Source organism: Candoia aspera, chromosome 1 (genome assembly GCF_035149785.1).
Source record: "Candoia aspera isolate rCanAsp1 chromosome 1, rCanAsp1.hap2, whole genome shotgun sequence".
NCBI lineage: Eukaryota > Metazoa > Chordata > Lepidosauria > Squamata > Boidae > Candoia > Candoia aspera.
Window position 1 is genome coordinate 153484598 of NC_086153.1, and position 23020 is coordinate 153507617.

At 41.3% G+C, this 23020-nt stretch overlaps 1 protein-coding gene across 1 annotated transcript in view; it reads right to left on the reverse strand.

Annotated features, from left to right (window-relative positions):
• The window catches only part of PAK5 (p21 (RAC1) activated kinase 5), a 139656-nt gene extending 117122 nt beyond the window's left edge, over nt 1–22534 (reverse strand). The window contains exons 1-4 of the mRNA XM_063300360.1: nt 22425–22534; nt 18527–18706; nt 18217–18278; nt 17913–18100 (exon numbers count right to left, since the gene is read on the reverse strand). Of these exons, the coding sequence (XP_063156430.1) occupies nt 17913–18100; nt 18217–18278; nt 18527–18706; nt 22425–22534 (540 nt within the window). The remainder of the gene's footprint in view (nt 1–17912; nt 18101–18216; nt 18279–18526; nt 18707–22424) is intronic.
• Nucleotides 22535–23020: the final 486 nt, after the last annotated feature.

Genomic DNA, 23020 nt, shown 5'->3' on the forward strand with positions numbered 1-23020 from the left:
CCATTTCAGTGTTACAGCTGCCTTCTCCCCCACCCTTTATTGTTTAGCCCTGAAAAGAGACAATTTAAAGGTGAAAGGAAACAGGATGGCAAGCTTCCAATTTGATGAGCAAATCTGTTTTCTCTTGTTCCAGAAGGTAGGGCCCAAACCAAGGGGTTCAATTTCCTGAGAAAAGGGGTTTAATGAAAGACTAATCAGCACTTCCTGTGGAAAAAACCCATTTGATACTGGAAAACAAGAAGACTTTTGGTCTGGCTGGCCCACTATAGTCCACCCACTGATTGGTAGTGATTCTTCAAGGTTTCAGGAGAAAGTTTTTCAAGTCCTTCTTGGGGATGGAGCATGAACCCATCCCCATGCAAACTGTGGGCTTAGTGGCTCAGCTATGGACTTGCTAAAACTGGTATTGAGCGAAGGCTGGGCAGCTATGCATCCACACTGGGTAACAAAGGATTTCTTGTATCATCAGGAAATTGGATTAGATGCCCTCTGAGATACTTTCAGATCTATGACTCTAGAGATCTACAAATTCTATTATTTCTCCTCTAACAGGCAAAAGCTTAAGACACTCAGCAAGGGGGGACTTCAATCAGCCTTTAGTTACAGCACATGCAGGTAAAATAGATTTCAGGCAGCATCAGAGCAATCAGAGAACTAACGGAAAAAGTTTAGGGCTTCAGCAAATACGTTCTTCTTGTTGTTATTATAACTACTGGTTACTGTATACTAGCTAGCATGCCTCAAATCTCCAGGGGAGATATATCTCACAATCTATGATAAAAATGGGAGACTGGCAAGGATTCCACCTTTTCCATAAAGCAAGACAGGGGAGATAAAACTGCTTAGTGACACTGGAAAGGAACAGGAGGAGCTCTACAACACCCAATACCTTTGAATGGTCAGTTCCCAAAATATAAAGAAAGAAATGAACATGTGATACAGATCAGAAAATGAACAAATGCTGTGCTTCCTTGGAATTGATTCATGTTGCAGTTAACACTTTTTAAGAGGTTCTCAGAAACAGAAAAGAAACTTACCATGTAAACAACAAGTTAAGAATTTCAAGATCCCTGTTCCTTAGCTCCTGAATCCATACTTCAGAAGTTCCACGGTAGCTGTTGTATCTGAAAGAAGCATAGATGTAAAGAATAAATAGGGAGAAATAGTTAAAAGGAGATACCAGGAAGCTATCATGGCCTACAATGAAGGCCTTTAATGCAAGTTTCAATTATCTGTTAGTGCTCTGCGGGGCAGGGGGGTCACACTGAAGTTTATGATGGCAAGGACAGCCAACCCTCAGGGCCATCTTAAGGAAAACAAGAAGAGGCTATTTTAGCAGGATGCAGGAGTTTAAATTAGTTTTAATGTGGTTTTGGGGGTGGTTTCTTTTTGCACACTGTGTCTTTTAAATGATTTTTTTAAAGACTTCAGCATAAACAGAAATAGGCAGGGGAACAAAATCCTCTCCTGCATTAACAGATGAAACTAATCAAAGCTTATTTAGCACTGGAACATCTGGAAGACAGACAAGTAATTCTGGATGCTGTAAGAATACGTTTGCTCTTCATCCTTAGGGTGCTGTTTTTTTGAAGGAAGGAAACCTTGAAAAAAAGCCGGGCCCAACATCACAAGGAAATACAAATGCCATCCCTTTGATGGGGCAAACCTTTAAGACTTGTATGCACTCTTCAATCACTAAAATGGGTTCACCCACGTGCACAGGCTGTACATAGGATAGTTAAGAGGCAAGCAGCCCATTTTGACTCCACCACAATAGAAATATATAGAACATATTAGCAAATACGTAACGCCCCCCGTCATTTAAGTTGCAGCAGATTGGAGCTTGCTTTCTCACAACCACATTTGGCCTCTCTCTTTCCTTGTCTGTACTACATGTGCTTCCAAAGCTGACTCTACTTGGCACAAAGTTGCATCCACCAGCTTTTTGGTGTGCACGCTGTACTGAGAGCAAAGCCATCACGATAATGGAGCCAAAATCTGCTTGGTTCTCATTTCTATTTCTTCAATGTTTGTATATTTTCAGGAGGGGGGGGTGTTTTTTAGCGTGGGTTGGTTTAAACAGGCAGAAAGACCTGTCTAAATAAAAACAGAACTAAGTTTTTACAAGTCACAGAACTGATTTCAATAGAGAGTAGCCACATTGTTTTTCCTACACTAAAGAAATATATTAAAAATATTTATTTGTATGGTATGCCACCATTTCCAGTGTTTTAGACAAATTATCCAACTCCAGAGGTTACTGATCACAGCTTTCTGCAGACCTTCGCAACTTGGTGCCCTCCAATTGTGCTAGGAGGACAACACCCACAAATCCCAGCAAGCTCTTCTGCATCATCCAGTCTTCCTGAGTATTAATAGTGTGAGAGGTAAAGGTTTTAATGTGTAAATAAGTTCAAGCTAGTGAGCAAAAGCAATGCCATGTTAAATACTTAAACCAACATGAAGTCAGGAGGAGATAGTGGGGAAAACTCATCAAATGATAAGGGCTAAACTCATCACTTATCATGGCAATGGCTAAACTCATCATCTGGTAATGGCTAAACACATCACCTAATATGATAACGGTTTAAAACAAAGGCGGCCGGAAGATTGTAAGTCTGAGAGTACCCAGCCAATGGGGAAACGGATAAGGAGGAGCGACTGGACAGGAAAATGTATAAAAATAAACTTGAAATATTGTATGGTGTGGCTTTTCTTTTGGACACGTTGCATGGTGCTCCTGGAAAGTCCACCACGCTTTGCAAACCGTAGAAGCTCAGAGAGAGAGCGAAATAAAGTCTTTTTCTATTTCTAAACTCAAAGACTGTTGGAATCTAATTTGTTTCGAGTTTTGTTGCTAACAATAGTAAGTTTACTGTACTAAGATTTATCTTTACAACAATACTCCAATGCAGATAACCTTATTATTTCATAAGATCTTCAGTAGTTTTGTTCAGCTGTCTAAAAGTGGAGTAGGGTTTCCCCTCTGTAACTCCGCTTAACATGTGATAGAGTACCGACTGAGCAAAGTGCAAAACATTTTGAATTTTAACTGTTCTGAATTTGAAACATCCCACAACAAGCTCAAAACATGTTTTGAGCACGAAATACTTCCCAAAAGGTCAAAATGGCTCAATTCATGCTTGAAAGAGCTGTTTCATGTTCAAGATGGGTATTTCTATCTTGAACCAGAGTGTTTAGTGTTCCAAACGGTTTGAACTGAAAATATTTTGTACAATTTTATGACTTGCTTGTTTGTCTATAGAAATCCAAAACAGGTGGCATCAAAGGAGAAAGGTATTTCCTTGAGGTAGAGCAGCTTTCCCTAGAGTGATGTGTCCAGGTTATAGGCAGAAAGAGGGTGTAATTTGCAAAGAAACAAACTCCCAACAATCTTAGCTACTGTAAATTGTGGGTCTTAAATCTTCCAACATTTCTAGAGGCACCAATGACTATTTTTTAAAGGAATAGTTCACCTTCCCTCCTTTTCTCCATCATTATTGGATCTCATCTTCATATTTCTATTCGATGTGCCAAATTAATGCCAAAAAGACATTTTTCTACATTTTTTTGCAAAAGCTCTTATTTGACTTCATGAAAGAGGATTTGTTTCAGAAATTCCTTCAAATTCTTGCACTCATTTAATTCTGAGGTTCCAAATGATGTGTGTTTATGTGAATTGTACAATCTGTCCAAAGGTCAGCAGCCTCCCTGTCTTTTTGGACTTCAATTAAATTGCAAGGAGGCTTCATCAGGGAATTTCTCCAGAGTTTGTTTGTTTGTTTAACTGACAGTGCTACTACCTCCATGAACTAGCTAGCTCAGCAAGTGTGGTAGAAACATCAACCTCAACCCCAGTGGAACTCCTTCAAGTGAGATACACAGGTTTCAAAGGCATTATAGGTGATGACCAGCACCTTGAATTGTACTCAGAAACTAACTTGTAACCAATGCAGCTCCTATAGCAGCAATGTAACATGACAGTAATGGGTCAGATCCATAAGCTTGTCAGCAGCTATATGTTCCAACTGCTGACGTTTCTGGGTGATCTTCAAGGGCACTCCCTTGTAGGGCAGATTACAGTAATCCAGATGATGACAACAGCATGAAAATGACTGTCTTCATCCCATTCTAAGGATCGCCACAACTGGCAACCCAGTCGAAGATGGGGAAAAGCTTTCTTAGCCATGGCTTCCATCTGCTCTTCCAGTAGGAGACACAAGTCCAGGTGGTGGATGTGATCTTCAAGGGGGAGCATAACTCCAAAGTTGGTGTGATTACAGACTCAGCAGGTTTCTGGATTAGCAACTGTTCCATCTCGCCTGGGATGTATCTGAGCCTGTTTCTCCCCATCCAGTTCCTGATAGCGTCCAGGCACTGGGTCAGAACATCCTGCGTTTCCTATTTGGCCCAAGCTGGAGACATACAGCTATGAATCACCAGTGTAGTGTTGCTACATCACCCCAAACTGGCAAATTATCTCACCTAGTGGCTTCAAATAGGGTTGATGGCTGAGTCCCAGGGCAACCCATACTGCAATGACTGAGGGTTTGACCTCTTCCTCCATACCCACTGACAGGCTCACTCACTTAGAAAGGAGTGCAACCACCACAAATATGGTCTTCACCTTGTGGGCAGTGGGAGGAATATGAGATACATATTCTGGACTCTCAGTGTAGAAAGGGCTGGCTTGAGTATTTGATTTATTGGAAAGGCTTCCTGGACACTGAATGCTCCTAGAAGGCAGCAGACAATGTGTAAATGCTTCCTTTCCTTCATCATTTCCATTTGCAATGACAGTAAGTGTCAAAGGGGAAAAATTTCCCTATTGTCTCTTAGCCCCCTGGACTGAAAGACACTGCAGCACTCAAATTTCAGCGAGTTCTGAAATCGTGGCCATCTTGCTAGCTTCAACTGAAGAAGAGCATTGTGCCACAGAGATTGAGGAGGGAAGGGAAAGCATCAGCTATCACTGTCATTCTGACCATGTAGGAAAAGAAGACAATTGTCACAGAGATGGAGGAGGGGAGGGAGTGCCTCCTCCTGCCACTTCTCTGAGCCAGGAGAGATAGGTTTTATTCCTTCCAGATGCACAGAGAGAAATGGAGAGGAGGGTAGCATGAGAGCTAGATTGAGAACTAGAGAGTTAGGGCTTCCCAGGGCGGAAATATGAGTTGTAACAACAACCAAGAGTCATCTTGCTCCCAGGCTGAAAAGTGTAAGATTAAATATCTGTTAAACCATAGCAAACTGCCCAGAGTCCCTCTTTTGGGGGAGATGGGTAGTGATGAAATTTGATAGATAAATAAAGAAAGGAAGAAGAGAAAAGAAATACCATAATTAACTGTCATGGGTATAAGAAAGCTCCCCAATTCATGTTGACAAAGGGCAATCAATTGCTGAAAACAGGTTCATCCTCATAAGCAGTCAGTTCTTATCTAACCATGTCATGTCATGTGTCTGAGAAGCTTCTCTCAAGTTTGAACCTAAGAGCCCAACAACTCTGATAGCAGTACCAAGGGTAAATTGCTATTGGGTGTACATGAACATGCTATCATCCACTCCCAACACACCCCAGTCAAAAAGTTTGACTGCTCTCCCCAAGGAAGATCTCAGAATTCTGGCTGTCAAATTATGCTGCTACCTTATTCTGGTTTTAATGGAATGGATTTATGAGCGAGTTGACAAAATTGAGCTGGAACATAACTGTTTAGTGGAGCATCTTACGTAACTGAAGAATTGGGGGGGGGTGAGGGTGGAGGGAGACAAACTGGTGACATTTGCCAATCTGTCATGTTCTCACTCAGAACAAAAATAGTCAACGGGCTATGCCAGCAACATTTTTGTTACTCAGAGAGAAAGATGCTTATTCAGTGAAACAGTGCTTCCACATCTACTCAGACATGTGAGCCTTTTAGCAGTTTTCATTGCCATAGAACCTTTTAATTAGAGCAGTAATAGACCCCAAAGCATTGTCCAGCCCAATTTGGCACTCCTGTGGTCAATGCCATATGCCCTATTTTGCAAAAGACAGGTCTCCCCTTGCAAGACAGCCCACTTCAAGCCTAGTTTAATAAAATTAGGGTTGTCAGTATTTAGTCCATGATAGGAACACAGGGTATTGCCTGGCCATAGTCTTCCTTAGGTGTATTTCTATTTAACAATTACTTTCAAACCCGCCTATCTACATCTATACCTACATCTATATCTACATAAACAGTATATGCAATTATAAAGCAAATCTTTGGGTTTTTTAATGATGCCTCTCCTAATTTTGGGTGATGATTAAGTCTCTTCCTTTGGTTAAATCTGTGTCTTTTGTCAAGAACGCACCATCTACAGCTTCCATTTCCTACAAACCAAAATATCTATGTTTAATATGGCATGCACAGTTGACACTTCACCTCAATTACATGAGCCCCAACCAGAGAATATTTTGAGGGTTGGTGAAGATCAGGGATGGGCAATGATGGCTCTAAGGGCCCTGAAATTTTTTAATGGAAAAACAAAACATTGATTTTAGAAATGCCAGTCCAGTCCACTTGCCTGACATATACTTGCTCTGTTTATGACAAGCTTTGGCTACTCCAAAAAGAAAGGAAGTAAATGAATAAAAAAGCCACAATCATATTGGATATACAAATGAAACCAGCTGATATTTTTAACAATTAAAAAAGACATACAAATACAAACCAGAAGAGTGATGAGGGTAACTTCTTTACATTGGATTTACAAAAGGGACTTGTTGAAGTTGTCAATGATTTCATGAGAAGAGACAGTGAGAATATGAACAGTGAAGTGGATAACCTTTTTATACTGGAATTACAAAGGGGTTTGTTAAAGATGCCAGCGATTCTGGGAAAAGAGGCAAAGAGCATGAAAAGAAAGCAGATGTTAGGACATTGTTTGAGGGGACTAAAGATTGTTGGGAGAAAGAGGAAAGAATATAAAAACAGTTTATTTGATCAAGTCTAAAATAAATGGGTTGCTATCTTTGGTAATGTTTAATGGATTTATGTTGACCAGGACCGGAGGGCGATATTTTAAAAGAGAGGAGATGGGTGGTGGGGGCTGGTGGTGTTTAACTATTTATTTTTATGATTTTATCTTATTTTCTATCCCGCCTTTATTATTTTTATAAATAACTCAAGGCGGTGAACATACCTAATACTCCTTCCTCCTCCTATTTTCCCCACAACAACAACCCTGTGAGGTGAGTTGGGCTGAGCGAGAGGGATTGGCCCAAGGTCACTCAGCTGGCTTTCATGCCTAAGGCAGGACCAGAACTCTCGGTCTCCTGGTTTCTAGCTCGCTGCCTTAACCACTAGACGAAAAGGATATATAAATGTAAAAGGAAGGATTCAGACTGGGTTTATTAATATAGCTTGTAATAGTTATGTTGTTATTTCTGATAACCTTTCATGGACTTTTGTTGATTAAGATGGAATGATGAGATTTTAAAGATTGGTTTATAGAAAATGGGGCGAGATATGGGATAAAAAGATGATTGGTTTTATTTTAAGAGATGGTGATAAGCTGTTAATGTTGATTATACTGCTGGGGATGAAGAGGGAGGTTTCTTCTTTTTTTCTGCACTTTTTTTACTTTTATATATTTTTATACCATGTAAATAGTATTACTTTTATCTGTACTATATAACAATCTTTAATAAAAATTATTTTAAAAGCCACAATCATATATGCTGCTGAAACATTTCCCACTCCTGATGGCTATAGAACTCTTTTATTTACATGCAACAAATGAGGCGGAAAAAACGGTATGTAAAATAGCAACTAAAGAGATACTTTCCATGTGAATGGTAAATGCAAAATTGATGTGTAATTGTGGGAGCAAACTATCTCCTCCAAACATTTTGCGGATCTAATTGAGATGCACATCCAGGCATGCAAAATCCTTATTACATGTGGCACTGAATATTTAAATAGAGGCAGATTACACTTTTCTATAAACTTGTAGTTAAGGCTTTTTCTTGCCAATTCCAACTGGTTAAGATCAACCAGAACAGGAGGCGTGATGACCCTAAAACTGAAGGGTATAATGAATTTTGTTTTTCTAGATGTAGAAATTTCAGAACTTAACAAGGATCAAGATATAGATTGGATTCAAGGAAATGAGCCATTAGGATTGTTACAGGTGTCCAGTGTTCAATTTGAACTAATGGTAGAATAAAAACTGAGTACATAAAATAAACAAACATAGAAGAATTTGTGTTGTGATGTGATATGTAAGTTTTCTAGCCATTTTGTTCTCATTCCTCTCCTTGAGCAAAGGGATTGCACAAAATTGTGATTTCACTTTTTTGGGCACAGCTGAGATAAGAAATTATCATTCCATGAAGGCACCAAACCCAGGAATTTGAATTTCTTGGAATTTTAAGATTTCAGCTATCTCAAAATGTTAATACCTTTGGCAATCTAAATTCAAGTCTCAAAAATCTTGGGCTCAAATGAAGAGGGTTTTTTTTGCCCACTGCAGCTCAATGCTTTCATACTCCAAATCTGACTAACAAATGTAGCATTCATGTAACATGAAGAGTGACTACTTGGGGGCAGTGCATACATGATGAAAAACTATTGATCTGTACCTATTACAGATAAGCAAGTGTTTCATATAAGAGCAACACACCAAAGGAGTAGAAAATTAACAGGTGTAGTCAGTAAGAGATTATTGACAATCATGAGCTGTGACTGGGATGCAGAAATCTCCCTAACTCAAGTTGCCATGTTTCATCTTCTCTCACAATATATATGTAGATATTGCCATAACTCAGGTGAACAGTTAGTTATGCAAATGTTGGCAGTTTCATAACATAGGAAAATCAGCCTGGAGCCAGTGGATTACACATTCATATAATTAAGTTACATTTCCCTAGGTATATTCAGATAATCCCACCCTCCAATTTGCATTGACTTTTACAGTTGCCATGGTAGAAGAATAAATTAAAATTAGGGCAGAGGTAGGTACTCTTCAGTGTGTAACAATTCCAGATGATTTGAGGAGTTCACAAGTGAAATACCTGCAAATCAAATGGTAATTCTTTCCTTCTGTCTCTTAAATATTTTATTTCTTCCCTGAACATGGAGACCTAAGTTTAATAATAAATGTGTGCATTGTGGAACAAGCTAAGACTTTTTGTTATAATCCTAGATATGTCCATGTACCAGTAATCACCACTGCATCCAATGGAGTTTGCTCCTAACTCATTGTAAAATTTCACCCTAAGGCCTAGAACAAATGATATTGTAGTGAATTTTTTTTAAGGTCTGAGATTATTAATCCTAGTTAACAATTCCAGACTAATTATATTTTTCATGGATCCATGCAAGAAACTGAAGTTAGATCAGTGTTTTTCAAACTTGACAACTTCAAGATGTGTGGACTTCAACACACAGAAGTTCACACATCTTAAAGTCGCCAAGTTTGAAAAACACTGAGTTAGTTTATCAACTAATCCATATTTTTTTTTCTGCTTTTGTAAATATTGGATGTTTTTAACCTATTTCCCACCTTGATGTAGGAAGACTAATTTTCTGTAAACCTGAGTGTGAATTGCTATGTATTATTAACATTTGTGTATTGGGTAGCTTGTCCGCTGGATAGCCAAAAGTATGGTAGTTTAAAGTGGTAGTCTGGAATGTGGGGACCTGGTTCAAGCTCCTCTTTTGATCATGGAACTCACTGAATGACTTGGGCCAGTAATTATCAACCCAGCCTACCTCACCGGGTTCTTGGGAGGATAAATAAGGGGAACCCCCTATATGCCTTACTTTGGGCTCTTACTGGTTTTAATTAAATGTTTTTAATTGTGAAAAAAGTTCAGACATTAATAAATAAAAAATAATTTTGCATTTTTGCAGCAATATACAAACTGACCCTTGGTCACCGGTGGAAATTTGTTGTCTTCTGAATTCTGCAATGCTGCTTAGGATTTAGGGAAATGTCTGTAAAAGACACAAAAATAATATACCAAATGCATTATGTTAGATGCGGTGGTTTGCAAAATGGGGTATTATGAAGAGGATTACAACAAAAAATGTTTATCTTTGGAGAACTATGGGTCAAAATATTTTAAAGCTGAAATGTGGGCATGTTCAACAAACTGAATTTGACAGATTCACCAAACACGAGGAGCTGAGAAAAGCAAAATTAACAGATTTACAGAAATTGAGAGAAAGAAAAATTAATAGATTCTCCTATCTTTAGTAGGAAATTATAAAAATCAGCACTACCACCCTTCTTCTTCTGCAAATGATCTGATCAGAATATGGAAAAAGCAACTCCGGATCTGATCCATAAAGTACTAGATAGCACCAGATGCAGAGATAAAGCAGTGCAAAGTTTTCCTAAAAACTTACAGGGACGCGGTGGCGCTGCGGGTTAAACCGCTGAGCTGTCGATCGGAAGGTCGGCGGTTCGAAACCGCGCGGCGGGGTGAGCTCCCGTTGTTAATCCCAGCTCCTGCACACCAAGCAGTTCGAAAACATGCAAATGTGAGTAGATTAATTGGTACCGCTTCGGCGGGAAGGTAACGGCGTTCCGTGAGTCATGCTGGCCACATGACCCGGAAGTGTCCTATGGACAACGCCGGCTCTAAAGGCTTAGAAACGGAGATGAGCACCGCCCCCTAGAGTCGGACTCGACTGGACTTTACGTCAAGGGAAACCTTTACCTTTACCTTTACCTACCTGGTGCTGATCGTGGTTTTCAGAACTAATACTTCTGAGGTCATGATTACAGATTCAAGCTAATGTCAAAGCACAGAGAAGTGGTAGGAGCTTGTACCTCTGTTGTCTTTTGCTTAAGTCAGCTTCACCAGCCCAACAAGGCCAAAGGGTACCCATTTTACAATAGGCGTTGTTTCCCTCAATACAATGGAACATATTCAGCCTCTAGCCATTATAAAACTCTTAGAAGCAAGTCTTCATTCCCCACCTCCCATTCTCTGTAATAGTTAAGCACACAACATTTTCCATACTGGTGAATTTTTCATGTTCTGGCTCACAAGAGCAAGCTTAACACAGACCTTTCACCCAGAAGCTAAAGAACCAGTTCTTACTAGCTCATCGATTTGGATAAAAATGTTTGAGATGAAAACACTGGTTGGGCTCAGGGTCCTGACAGCATAGGAGATGAAAGAGAATGAGCAGTGAAATGCTTGCCCACAGCAAACGACACACTCACGTTATTCATTATAAGGTTGAGAGGGAGGACATTTCCTCTGGTACAGGACATTGGGCTTGTTCTGACGAGAAGCCTTTCTAGATCCTGATGCTGGGAATCCACAGCTCACAGGAATTTTGTATCAATACATGCAAACCTTTCCCTTCTGCATACTGGTGATATGATCTCCCCAGTATATGCACATAATCTGAAAGAGATTTACTCAGGCACTTAAACTATGGAATTTGCAATCGTAAGGTTATAAACATTTTTATTTAGCCAGCTGTGAGTTTCAATGTGGCATCAATTGCTTTCTTTTGCCTTTTCTATGGGTGTATTTCTATTCTTTATAGTGCTATCTGCCTTGAGCCTACTCTGAATGGAAAAACAGACATGAGTATATAAATAAAATGAAGATACTCTCACAAGGGCTACTAAAGTAGTACCTCTCAATATCAGCTGTCGAGGAAGAACAGAGGGAGAAGGTTATTGGCCTAGTGGCCTGATAGTGATGGGCATCTGATCGGTCACTGTGGTTCAAAAGTTTTCCAGAAGCAAAAGGGCCCTTTCTCCTCTGCAGGAAGCTGTCATGGGATTTAGTTCCACAGGGGGAATCTGCTTTCTGCTTCTGTCAGAGGACACAATTTGAGCGCGAGAGAGGCAATTCCCCTGTCTCTATGGCCCTTTCTCCTATCCTTAACCCTGTTCCAAAGGATCCCATAAGCCTCTGGGCAAATTTGGAGCATGCACAGTAGGGCTGCAGATGAAAGGAGCACATTTGAATCTACTGGCAGATTCCTAACTTACAATGAAAAGAAGATAAACAATGCCTTAACCTGCCATGATTCTCTGTATACAAAAAAAAAAAAAATCTTGGGAGTTAATATTGGTTGCATTAAATAAAATAAAATAAAATAAAGGGTTTTTGTTTTGTTTTGTTTTGTTTTGTTTTAGAGATGTTCATCAAACCAATCTCTGGTCCAGTCTGATATTTGCTGGGTGAAGCTGTATCTGTTTCATATAGAACTCCTCCAGGAGCTTCATTCATGGTAAAGGTGCCATCAGTTCAAAACAGACCTAAATCAGGAGGACGTAAGTCCAATAACAGGCTTGCATATCCCACTATTACAGGCCAGAAGTCACATCAACATGAAAGGAAAAATGCTCCTTTCCTGTGGAGAGGAACCATATGATTATTTACATTATACTGTGGGATCAGACTGCAATCTTCAGTCAGTGCCATACCTCTACTATTGAATCTGCGTGCAACAAAGAGTAAATGTGTTTGTGAGGGGGGAGAGCCACCTGGGTGAATCCTGTAGACCATGCTGGCTGGGGAATTCTGGGAGCTGAAGTCTACATATCTTAACGTTGCCAAGGTTGAGAAACACTGCTGTAGACCTTTTAACTAAGGATTCTTTTACCCACCTTTGGTTTCTATTTTTAGTTACATTAACTAAGTAGTTCCTCATGGATTGCATTACTCTGTACAAACATTCTTTCAGAACTATGGAATATGGATGCTTCAAATGTCACCTCTCTCCTTCAGATTATATATGCATTTGTTATGAGGGTTGTGCAGATCATGAGCGATCCACCTCAAGGAAGTGCTTGGCCTCTCAACGATGTCTTGCTCTGCTGAGGCACTTCACTGAGCAAGAGTTGAAGCAGGACAGAACCCTGCAGGGCCTGCAGCTGTGAGGGGAGACACACCACTGCTCTAGGAAACAGAAAGGGGTGATATTTTATAGGGGCATCCCAAAGGGATGCTGCATTTAGCTCCCAATGAAGCCCCCTGTGTATTACTATATTAGATGGTATATTCTCAAACTCTATAGTTTTTTTTTCATTTGCTTCTGTTTGGTTTTGATGCTTTGATTATGCTTTTAAACATATATCTATCTATCAATACTTTGTTGGTTCAACAAAGTCATTTACTTAACCATTTTTAAGCACTGAAAGAGAGAAAATAATATAAGTGAAGAGAGTTTTTGAAAGAGAACTGCTTGGCAAGAAGGAAATCCACCCACATTTGTGCACCACACCAAGCTGAACCTAACCACCAGGCCCAGATGGTTGCCTGCCAGGTGCCTGAACACCTCACTGCTTTTAGCAGCTTTGTATACCCAACAAAAAACAGGTGGCTTATGGAGTTCCTGGTGGAGCACCATGCATGGTTAGTTCACCATGATCATCTTAACAACTTGTAAGTTGCGCCATCTCGCTTTAGCCTCATGCTGAGTTCCATCTCTCAGTTGTTGGCCTCCTGATGTTTCAGCCTAGCTTAAGCATTCACCCAACAATGTTCTTCAAAGAAAAGTACCTGTTACAACAGAGAAGAGCTGTGACCAGCAAGTAGAGCTGTGGGAGAGAGAAATGGGAGAGCCAAAAGGAAGTGGCAACACTAAGAAGAGGAAGGACTCTCTGAGGGCAAGAGGTTGTGACTGCGTGCTGCTGAATCTGAAAACAAGGCGAGGCAGAGGTAGAGCACAGAACTTCAGTGTCTGTGGGGGACAGGTGTAAAACTTCTGAAACACTTTGTGCAGAGCAACACACCCTCCAACATCTGACACGACTAAAATAGGAACAAGTCATGAGTAGCAAGTCACAAGGGACATCTGAAGGTCTCCCATTGCACATTTCTCTCTCTCCCTAATAACCATTGCTCAGATTAATCAAAGCAGGAATCAGAGCTGAAACGTTCAACATTCAGAGGCATGCACTAAAAAAGCTTTTCAAAAGGATATTGTGCTAATTCAGAATATACAGCTGGCATATAAATTCCAAGATTAGGTTCAATCTCAATACATTATGAAGACATCTGTTTCTTAAAGCAAAAGCAGAAGTCGAACGTATGCAGGGTGTTCAGCCAATCAACTTAAAATAAAGAAAGGAAGAGGAGGATACAAATTTGTTGAAGAAGTTTTGTTTCTCATAAAAACTGTGTAGAGTACTACTCCATTCCAGCAATAGTTTGCAAGGTAACAGATGTCCAAATAGGACTTTGTGTATGAACACAATCACTTCTAGGTCGAACATTTTTTTCAGTGAGACCTGCATAAGAATGCAATAGTATGAAGCTCCTGTTCTGGGCTCCAACCTGTCTTCCTACTGTTCCTATTTCTCCCCAGCAACACTCACTCTGTATTAATGGCCATGCCACCAAAGAGCTTTTAAGATTTTTTTGCAGAAGGGAGCCCCCTCTTCTTTCTCTCTAAATAATCTGGGAGTCTACTGATGGTTCCCTCTTCTGCATGGAAGATGCCAGTGTGGATATATAAAAATCTACACCCAAAGAATGCAATTATTATAAAAGACAGATCTTTAGAATAAATGACACAGCAACAGAGCTAAGGAGAGAACTAATGGACAGTCTGCTTCTCTTAGGAAATAATCCATATATCTTTTTTCTGCTTTAAAATATAGAAGTGAAGGATGAACATCTTGTGGACTTCCATAGGTTTTTCAACTTCAAATTCCATTACATCCAGGCAGCAGGGCCAATAGTGAGGAGCCACGGAAAGTGCAGACCAACAATAGCTGAAAGACCACGTATTGTCCTCCTTCAACTATGCATCAAAGCAATTGTGACTGTCATGATTCTGTGGCTGAACTGGATGTTAATATGCTCATAGAGTTGCACAGATCTGATTCAGGGTTTAAATCAAAGATCAGTGATATGTGTGTAAGGGTCACAGGACATCCACCAACATCCTAAAATAAAATAACAGAAATACTGTGAGTTAAAGAGCTTTCACTGATCTCGGACAAGAATTCTAAGAAACTGAAAGATTTTGCATTATCTCAAAGAGATTTCAGGTGATTTGTGACATTGGGTCGTCAGGTAGAATCATACAAGGTACCACAGGTCAAGAAAACCTGAATTATGATATGAATGGAAATACGTCTAAGAAAATGAGCAACGCTAAGTTTTGGAGGAAGACAGAATACAGCAGTATCTCCATGTAGGGACAGATTGGCACTGCAAGTGAAGTATGCATGACTTCTGAATATATCTAGCTGAAGCCAAGCACCACAATTCCATTGTGAAGAAAAGCCAGAGAAAACTGACTGGTTTTCAACTCAGTATCTATTAAAAAAAAAGGGGGGGGGGCTGATAAAGGACTCTGAAAAGGGGAATTGGTCAGAGGAACTACATAATCAGGTACAATCCCAGAGTAGTAGAGGGGCTACATTATACAGGGTGAGGTCCAACGGACAACAAAAGCGGTTTGGGTTGTTTAGGAACAAGTGAAGTTTGATGGCTTGAATAAGACACGTTGTTCCATTGCATCAAGAGGGACATATGTCAACCAAGGCTGGTGTCTTAAATCTCTTCGACAGCTCTGAAGAAAAGCAGGCAGGAGGCTTCACGTTTCCTATTACGATTTACTAATATTTGCTGGAATAGACTATTCCTCAGCTTGCTGATCAGAGATCTGCCATCTTCTATACCTCTAGAAACATCAGCTTGCTAGCATGAATCTCAGCTTTCTGCTACAAAAGGGATTAGTTTTCTTAAGTTCCAAGTTGCTCCAAATTCAGAAGGGAAATAAGAACATCAAGGTTATTTTATAATTTGGAATCAATGACCTAAAGCCATTACTTTTAGAATTTATGAAACTGGCAACTATTCTAGCTCCCTCTATCAGAGGTTTATGTGGCTGGGTTGGTTGTAGGCAGGGCAATGCTGAATAATTGCAGCTAACTATCCATTAAGTTTGCCACTATGTCTCTGAGTGATGCTAGGAGAGAGCATTGTTGTTGTCAGCCCAACAAGAAAATAACAAGAAGCCAAGGACAGAGATCCTTGGACCCAAGGATGCCTGGAGTTGATGTCAGTCCCATATGCAATTATCCTATTCCCTTTCTCCACATTCTCCTGAATGCTCATGCCTCTGGAAATCACTGTATCATTCCTTTGGGCGTCATGGATTTCCTTTTGTCATTCATATGTCTTGCTGTCAATCTTTGCCCACCTGGCACCCTCTCATAATGGCTTTAGTTAGGGGATTCTGAAAGTTGAAATCCATTACTTCTGGAAGGTATCAGTCTGGGGACCCTGATCTGATGTCTTGCACATTTTCCTTGTGCTATGCAAAGCTGCTATGGCTTTCCCCATCCCATGCCAAAAATAATTCAGAAATAATGTAGGCATTGTACAAATACTGTCATAAACCCCAAAGCATCACACCCAGTGAAATATATATACATATATTGTATGAAAAGGGACAAGGAATTAGCAAATTTCTAAAATAACTTTAATGCCCATAATAAATAGCAAAAGTAGGCAACATCTTAAGTTTAATTTTTGAAAGTCAGTATAATTAAAGAGATTTGGCGGTATTTTCTGTTGTTATTCGTTTAGTCGCTTCCGACTTTTCGTGACTTCATGGACCAGCCCACACCAGAGCTTCCTGTCGGTCGCCAACACCCCGAGCACCCCCAGGGACGAGTCCGTCAGCTCTAGAATATCATCCATCCACCTTGCCCTTGGTCGGCCCCTCTTCCTTTTGCCCTCCACTCTCCCTAGCATCAGCATCTTCTCCAGGGTGTCCTGTCTTCTCATTACGTGACAAAGTATTTCAGTTTTGCCTTGAATATCATTCCCTCAAGTGAGCAGTCTGGCTTCATTTCCTGGCGGATGGACTGGTTTGATCTTCTTGCAGTCCAAGGCACTCTCAGAATTTTCCTCCAACACCACAGTTCCAAAGCATCGATCTTCCTTCTCTCAGCCTTCCTTATGGTCCAGCTCTCGCAGCCATATGTTACTACGGGGAACACCATTGCTTTAACTATGCAGACCTTGCGGACCTCTGTTTTCAGGTATTTTCTACTGATTTCAAAAGCGGCCTTCAAGTTTCTTGTCTACTCCCTACACTGTGGACTTTCAGTGTGACAGTCTAATGAGTTTTTTCACCATCTTTGATTTCCAGTGAAAAGTTAATTATTTAGTTATAAAGGTAACCTGCTTGGAGGGTTTAATTAATCCTTTACTTTCTGTTATTTAAAAATGTTTAAGAGTGAAGGGATCCATAGCCAACTTGTTGAAAAATAACCTTAGGTTAAGATTGCAACCATGCACCTGCTTAGTTTTAAATCACTTGGAGTTTAGTTGTGTGTAAATAATGTGCTTTAAAGGCTTGTCTGCAAACGAAGTGTTATTTAGTTGGATATTATCTGCTGTCTCCTTTAAATTCCTAGAAATACACACCAAAGAATATTTACAACATTTATGAGGCTGGGCCATTATTTACATATTTTAGGTCCACTTGATTTTATGAATAGAGGCATGTCTCATCCATGAAACACTGTTAAACAAACAAAAAGTGTGAAATCAAATCCAAGCAAGTAGCTTGCAAATCAAAAGTTTCTTCATTAGAGTCTAAAAATACGGTATTGTTTAACTGGATTCAGGTCTGTCTCCCTCCCCACCTTTTTTTTTTTTTTTTGCTACCTCCCCGGTTTCTAAAATGGCAAGGTCACAGAGTTTGTTGCACAATCCACCGGCACACATTTTAGATTTTCCTATTTTGTATATTTTTTTTTAATCCTGAGCGCGCAGAATCACGGACCCCCTCCATTCAGTTCAGAGAATCCCTCCACTTCCTTAAAACCCTTTCACCCCACAAAATCTCGCCGAATGTGAGGTACGCCCGGGTACGCACGTCCACACACGTATCTCTGTGGCATGTCGGCAGTTGCCAGCCACGTTTTAGGAGCGATCCTACCGAATTGGTTTTGGGCAACTGAGGCTTCTCGCCACCCAGCAGCAGGCTTATTTCTGAGCAGCGCGACGCCCGGTTCCCACTTCGCCCAAGGTTTCGCGCACACCCAGAAACGCGCGGACCCGCCCTCCTCAGGAACAGCAGTTCGGGCCGGCGCCAGGACAGCGGTGCGTGATTCCGCCGCTCGCGCCCTGCTGGAGCCCGGGAGGGTTAGACGCCATCCCCAAATGCCGCCCGGGAACCTCTCGTTCCCGGTCGCCCCCTCGGCAGCTCCGGCGATGGCGCACGCCGCTCCACACCCACCCACCGGCTCCCTCTCGTTTCTGCGCGGCGGAGTTGCCGGCCTCGCAAGCCGGAAGGCAGCGCTGCCTACGGAGACGGGGAAAGGCGACAAAGGCGCTGACAAGCAGGATCTCTCTTCTCTTCTCCCCCTTTCCCTCCCTCCGGGCTAGGCTAGGGATGCTCCCCGTCCGCCCTTTCCTTCCATTCCATTCTGGATGCGGCTCCAAAGTCCCAAGCAGCGCCATTCATTCCCCAGCCCTGCCCGTGCCTACCGACGGCTGGCCGGCTGCGTGTCAGGCGGGCGCCCGCGGCATCTCCTGCTCCTTCTCCGTTACATCGCTCTGAGCGCCATGTTCCTGCTCTCCGCGGTGCCACACTTGGCGAGGAAGGCCAGTAGGCACCGCTCGGCGGCTCCGGCTGGCTGTTGCGCTGCTACATCCGGGCTGCCGCTGGCCAGAACTCGAGATCGCCTCGCAGTGGCCGAGAGCCGAGGAACTCCGCGTAAGAAACGCTTCCTGGAGGAGGGAGAAAGGGATACGTACCAAGCTGGAAGGTTCTCCCTTCACTTTTGCAGCGTTCCTCCCACCTACCCCTCCCATTGTGAAAACCCCCCTCCCTCTCACGAGACTCAAAGAGCAAAGAGGGGGGGGTCTCGTTCTGCAAATCAAAATTCCTCCTCCTTCTCCCCCCGCCCTTTAATTGCTTGGTTATGGTTAAAGGTAACTGGGGGAGAAACCACTGATTCAACTTCATATCGCAGCAATTTCAGTCTTTTTAAATGGTCTTTTAAAATCAGCCCTCACTGCGTGTTCCAACTTCACAAGCTTGGCCCAGAAACGTTAATTATTCTTTTTTCCAAGGGAAAGCCTCCTTAAGCTGAGTTTGAGTGTTGGGTGGCTATACCTGTAGGTCGGTTAATTTTCTTGGATAATTCAGGAATGGTTTGCCTTTCCTTTCTTCCGGGATATTTCTCTCCTCTTCCCAGTCTAGCCTATGCTGTTGGGATTTCCTCGTCTCCCGGTCAAGTATTAACCAAGTGCAACATTGCTTAGCTGGGTGTCTTCACCTGGCATGTCCTTTTCAAGAAAAGCAAACAGCATTTAGGGTATAGGACCATCCTCCTCTTCCTATTTTGTCTTCATCTGTGGACAGTCCTGCAGGATGAGTTACCCTGGGAGACAGCCAATTAATGTTTGGGTTAAGCAATTGTTTTGAAATGACACTGATATAAGGAAGGTTAGATATAATAATGTTAATATAGCTCTTGATTCTGAAAAGCTTCTGTAATTCATGAATGTGAGGGTTAGGTTACAGATTAAGTCAACTCTTCCCCCTCCCCATTTCCAACAGATCACCACTGTTATGCTTTGGAAAAATATTTAGTGTATGGCCTCCAACAATTACTAGGGAAACCTTTAAACCCAATTAGTTTAAAATCAGTATCAGTATTTTGAGCATCAGTATTTGGATGGAATATGTTTCAATCAATGCAGCATTTTATACACATACATACCCAGAGCTACAAGCAATGAATATTTGCATTCAAGGAGCTTAGTTGCAATGCATAGTCTGGCTGTGACTGAATGACTCCAAGGTTGATCCAAGTGGATAAAGAACAAGTTTCTATTGCCCCATATTTCATTCTATGGTTGACTGCTTGCTCAGGGCTATAATGTAGGCCTCCCCAAAATTTTGTCCATATTTGGCCCCAAATCTGCGAAGTCTTAAATGAATTTTTAAATGAATCTTTAAAATAGGTCTCTTGAGAAATTCAAAAGAAGGCTCAAGCTAATTTCTAGTTGTTTATATGTGTGTGTGTGTGTGTGTATAGTTTAATATTAAAGCATTCCATTTTAATTTTTTAATCAGGTATTGCATTATATGCACACTACATTTCACCTTTATGGCAAACATGAAAGTAATTTAACCATTAGGAATTAAACTATCTCCCCATTGCAAGTAAGATCTGCAGCCTTTTCTCTTTTGGACTCATTGTGAGTAAGGATTTTGGCACTATGTGCATATTACTTCTGGTTGATTTAGACTTTTTTTTCAAAAAAACTCACTTTTTCATTTAATACTATGATGAATGATGCCGGTAAAAGCAAACATAATAAGCAGAGATAGTGTTCGGTGGTGCATTTTCACTGCAGCAACACAGAACTTAGCCACAGCTCTAATAGTGCATTAGAATCACAGAGTAGGAGCTTTATGTAATAAAGGCCTGTTTATCCCGGGCACTGTCACAGAAGAGGTGAAATAAGAGTTCCATATATGCCCATAGAAATGATATTAATTCTTTTAAATGTTATTTTTGAAGCTGAAATGGATTAGGTAGCCCACTTTTTAAGATATGCATAATAATGAAGGTCCTTTGGACTATATGGGTAATACAGTTCAGCTTCTTTCATAAGAAAGTGCCAGTGACTTTGATGTCCCTGGTGTGAGGCTCCTGTGCAAGTCAGTTTAGTTATAGCTGGCAATACAAGGTTTTGTGGAAAGGAACAAAATGGCTGTTGTACAGCTCCATAGTTGTTTCACAGTAACAAAATAGAAGTGGTTTGCTATGGTCTTCTTCCTGCTTTGTTTCGTTTCTTACTTCCTAGTCTAGCCTGGGGGCCACCTATCCAAATATGAACCAGCTACCTTTTTTTAAATCAGCCAAGGTCATCTAGGTGCTGTCACCTTTTATGAATTTGGAAATACAGTACACGTTACTCTGTCTTTTGGTACTAGATGATATTTTATCTAGATCTCTCAGCTATCCTAATATGGTGGCTGTTTTTATATAATGTGCTTAACCAGATCTAGCAAGATGCTTTCGTATAACATCCTGAGCTACAGTACTATCAACCTTGTTTGGTTTTGTGCATGCATATTGTGTGTCTGGTTAGTTTATGGTTCTGTAGATGGTTTGAATTAATTCAGCAACCTGTTTAAGTATGCTTTATGAGACAAACTGGTACTTGTTAATATGGCTGGGGTTTTTTTTATGTCTTCAGTTGTAAAAGGACCACTGGTTCTGAATATTTTTTTATTGTAAATGATGGCCTCTGTTAGGATCCAGTGTTTTTATTGTGAGAAAATAAGCTGGTTAAAAGAGAAGCAGAGTCCTGGTCCTCTTTTTACCTGTTGCTTGAAGTATTGCCTCTTCTCAACCTCTGCGTGTAGTTAAGAATCCAAGCTTTATGAATCAGGACTTCCAAGGGTTTGTTCAAATCCTTAACAGCCTCAGTAAGGTAACTGAGCTCCTGAAGGCAAGATTGGGCTAGTCAGAAGTTTCACCTATTCCAGTCCTCATCAGCTGACTTAGTGTCTAATCAGCAACCCGGGAACCCCTTTATTCCCTGTAAAGTCTTTGTCGCAGGATGAGTAACTTGTTTCTTAGCCAAGGGGTCCTGCCAGATTGAACATTCCTTCCTCCCCTTCACAGTAGCTGCTACTCAGGGAAAAAGATGGCCTCTGAGCCAGCTGCTTACCTGACTTTTCCCTTGCTTTATGTCAGTGTGTCTGGCCATCACTCTATCTCCTCTGGTCTGTCTCTGGAGCCTTCTCATCAATTAGGCTCCTATCTCACGTTTTCCAATCCCAAAACAGCTGGGTTGTGGCTTCTCTCATCCTTGGATCCTGACCCTCAATGACCTCACCCAGTGGTTTCATGTAAATGTTAAAGAGGAGATGAGAGAGGCCTGAGGCCTAAGGCACCCCACACTGCAGGGGCCTAGAGCTCAACCTGTCCCTCCCCACCAACACCAACTGAAACTGGCCATGGAGAAAGCAGCATCACTGCAAAATGGTGCCTCTCACTCCCAACCTCCAAAGCTTGTCCAGAAGGATATCATGGTCAATGGCTTCAAAAGCTGCTGAGAGATCTAGAAGAGCCAGGACAGTTGCACCATCCTGAGCCCTTCAAAGGTCATCAGCAAGTGCAACCAATGCTGTCTCAAAGTTGTACCCTGGCATGAACCCAGTCTGAAAAGGGTCCAGATAATCTGCTTTATCCAGGGCCCTCTGAAGGTGAACGCCAGCTACCATCTCAACAACCTTACCAAAAATGGAAGGTTGGAGACTGGACGAAAGTTGTCTAGCACAGCTGGGTCCAAGGATGGCCACTTGAAAAGGAAGCACACCACCCCCTCCTTCAAGGCAGGCAGTACCACTCCCTCCCACAAAGAGATATTCACCACTGCTTGGACCTAACCACAAGCCACCTCTTGGGAGGCCTTGACCAACCTGGAGGGGCATGGGTCCAGAACACAGATGGCTAAGCTCACAGCCACAAGGACCCTGTCCACTTCCTCAGAAACAACCAGCTCAAACTCCTCCCGGATAACAGGGGTCATTCATGTCTCAGTCACTTCCAAAGGATCTGCGCAGCAGAATCTAACTCCAAGTGAAGTGGAGCAACTTTATCCAAGAGATACTGAGAATATTCCTTACAGTGACTTGTCTGATCAGGGTTAAAATAAAAAATATTTCTATAAAATTCTGGAAACCCTGTATGGACTTTTTGCCAATACTTGGTCAGAAACAACAACAATTTTTGGATCATGGGGGGAGCAGTATGGGCAGAAGTGAACCATTTATGTAATCTTATAGGGGGTGGGGAAATACTAAATTTGACTATTCATTGCAAAGATCAGGAGTTACTTCTTTAAATATTCTTTTTTCTATTTCTTTTTTCTTTTCTTTTTGCACTTTGTATTTCTATTTTCTTTTTTCTTTCTGATTTCATTTTTTATTATCTTTTAGCATTGTTAAACTCTATAATAAAATGAATTTTTAAAAAAAAGAATATCCTTCACAGCAGCCCTGCAGGAGCTCCCCCA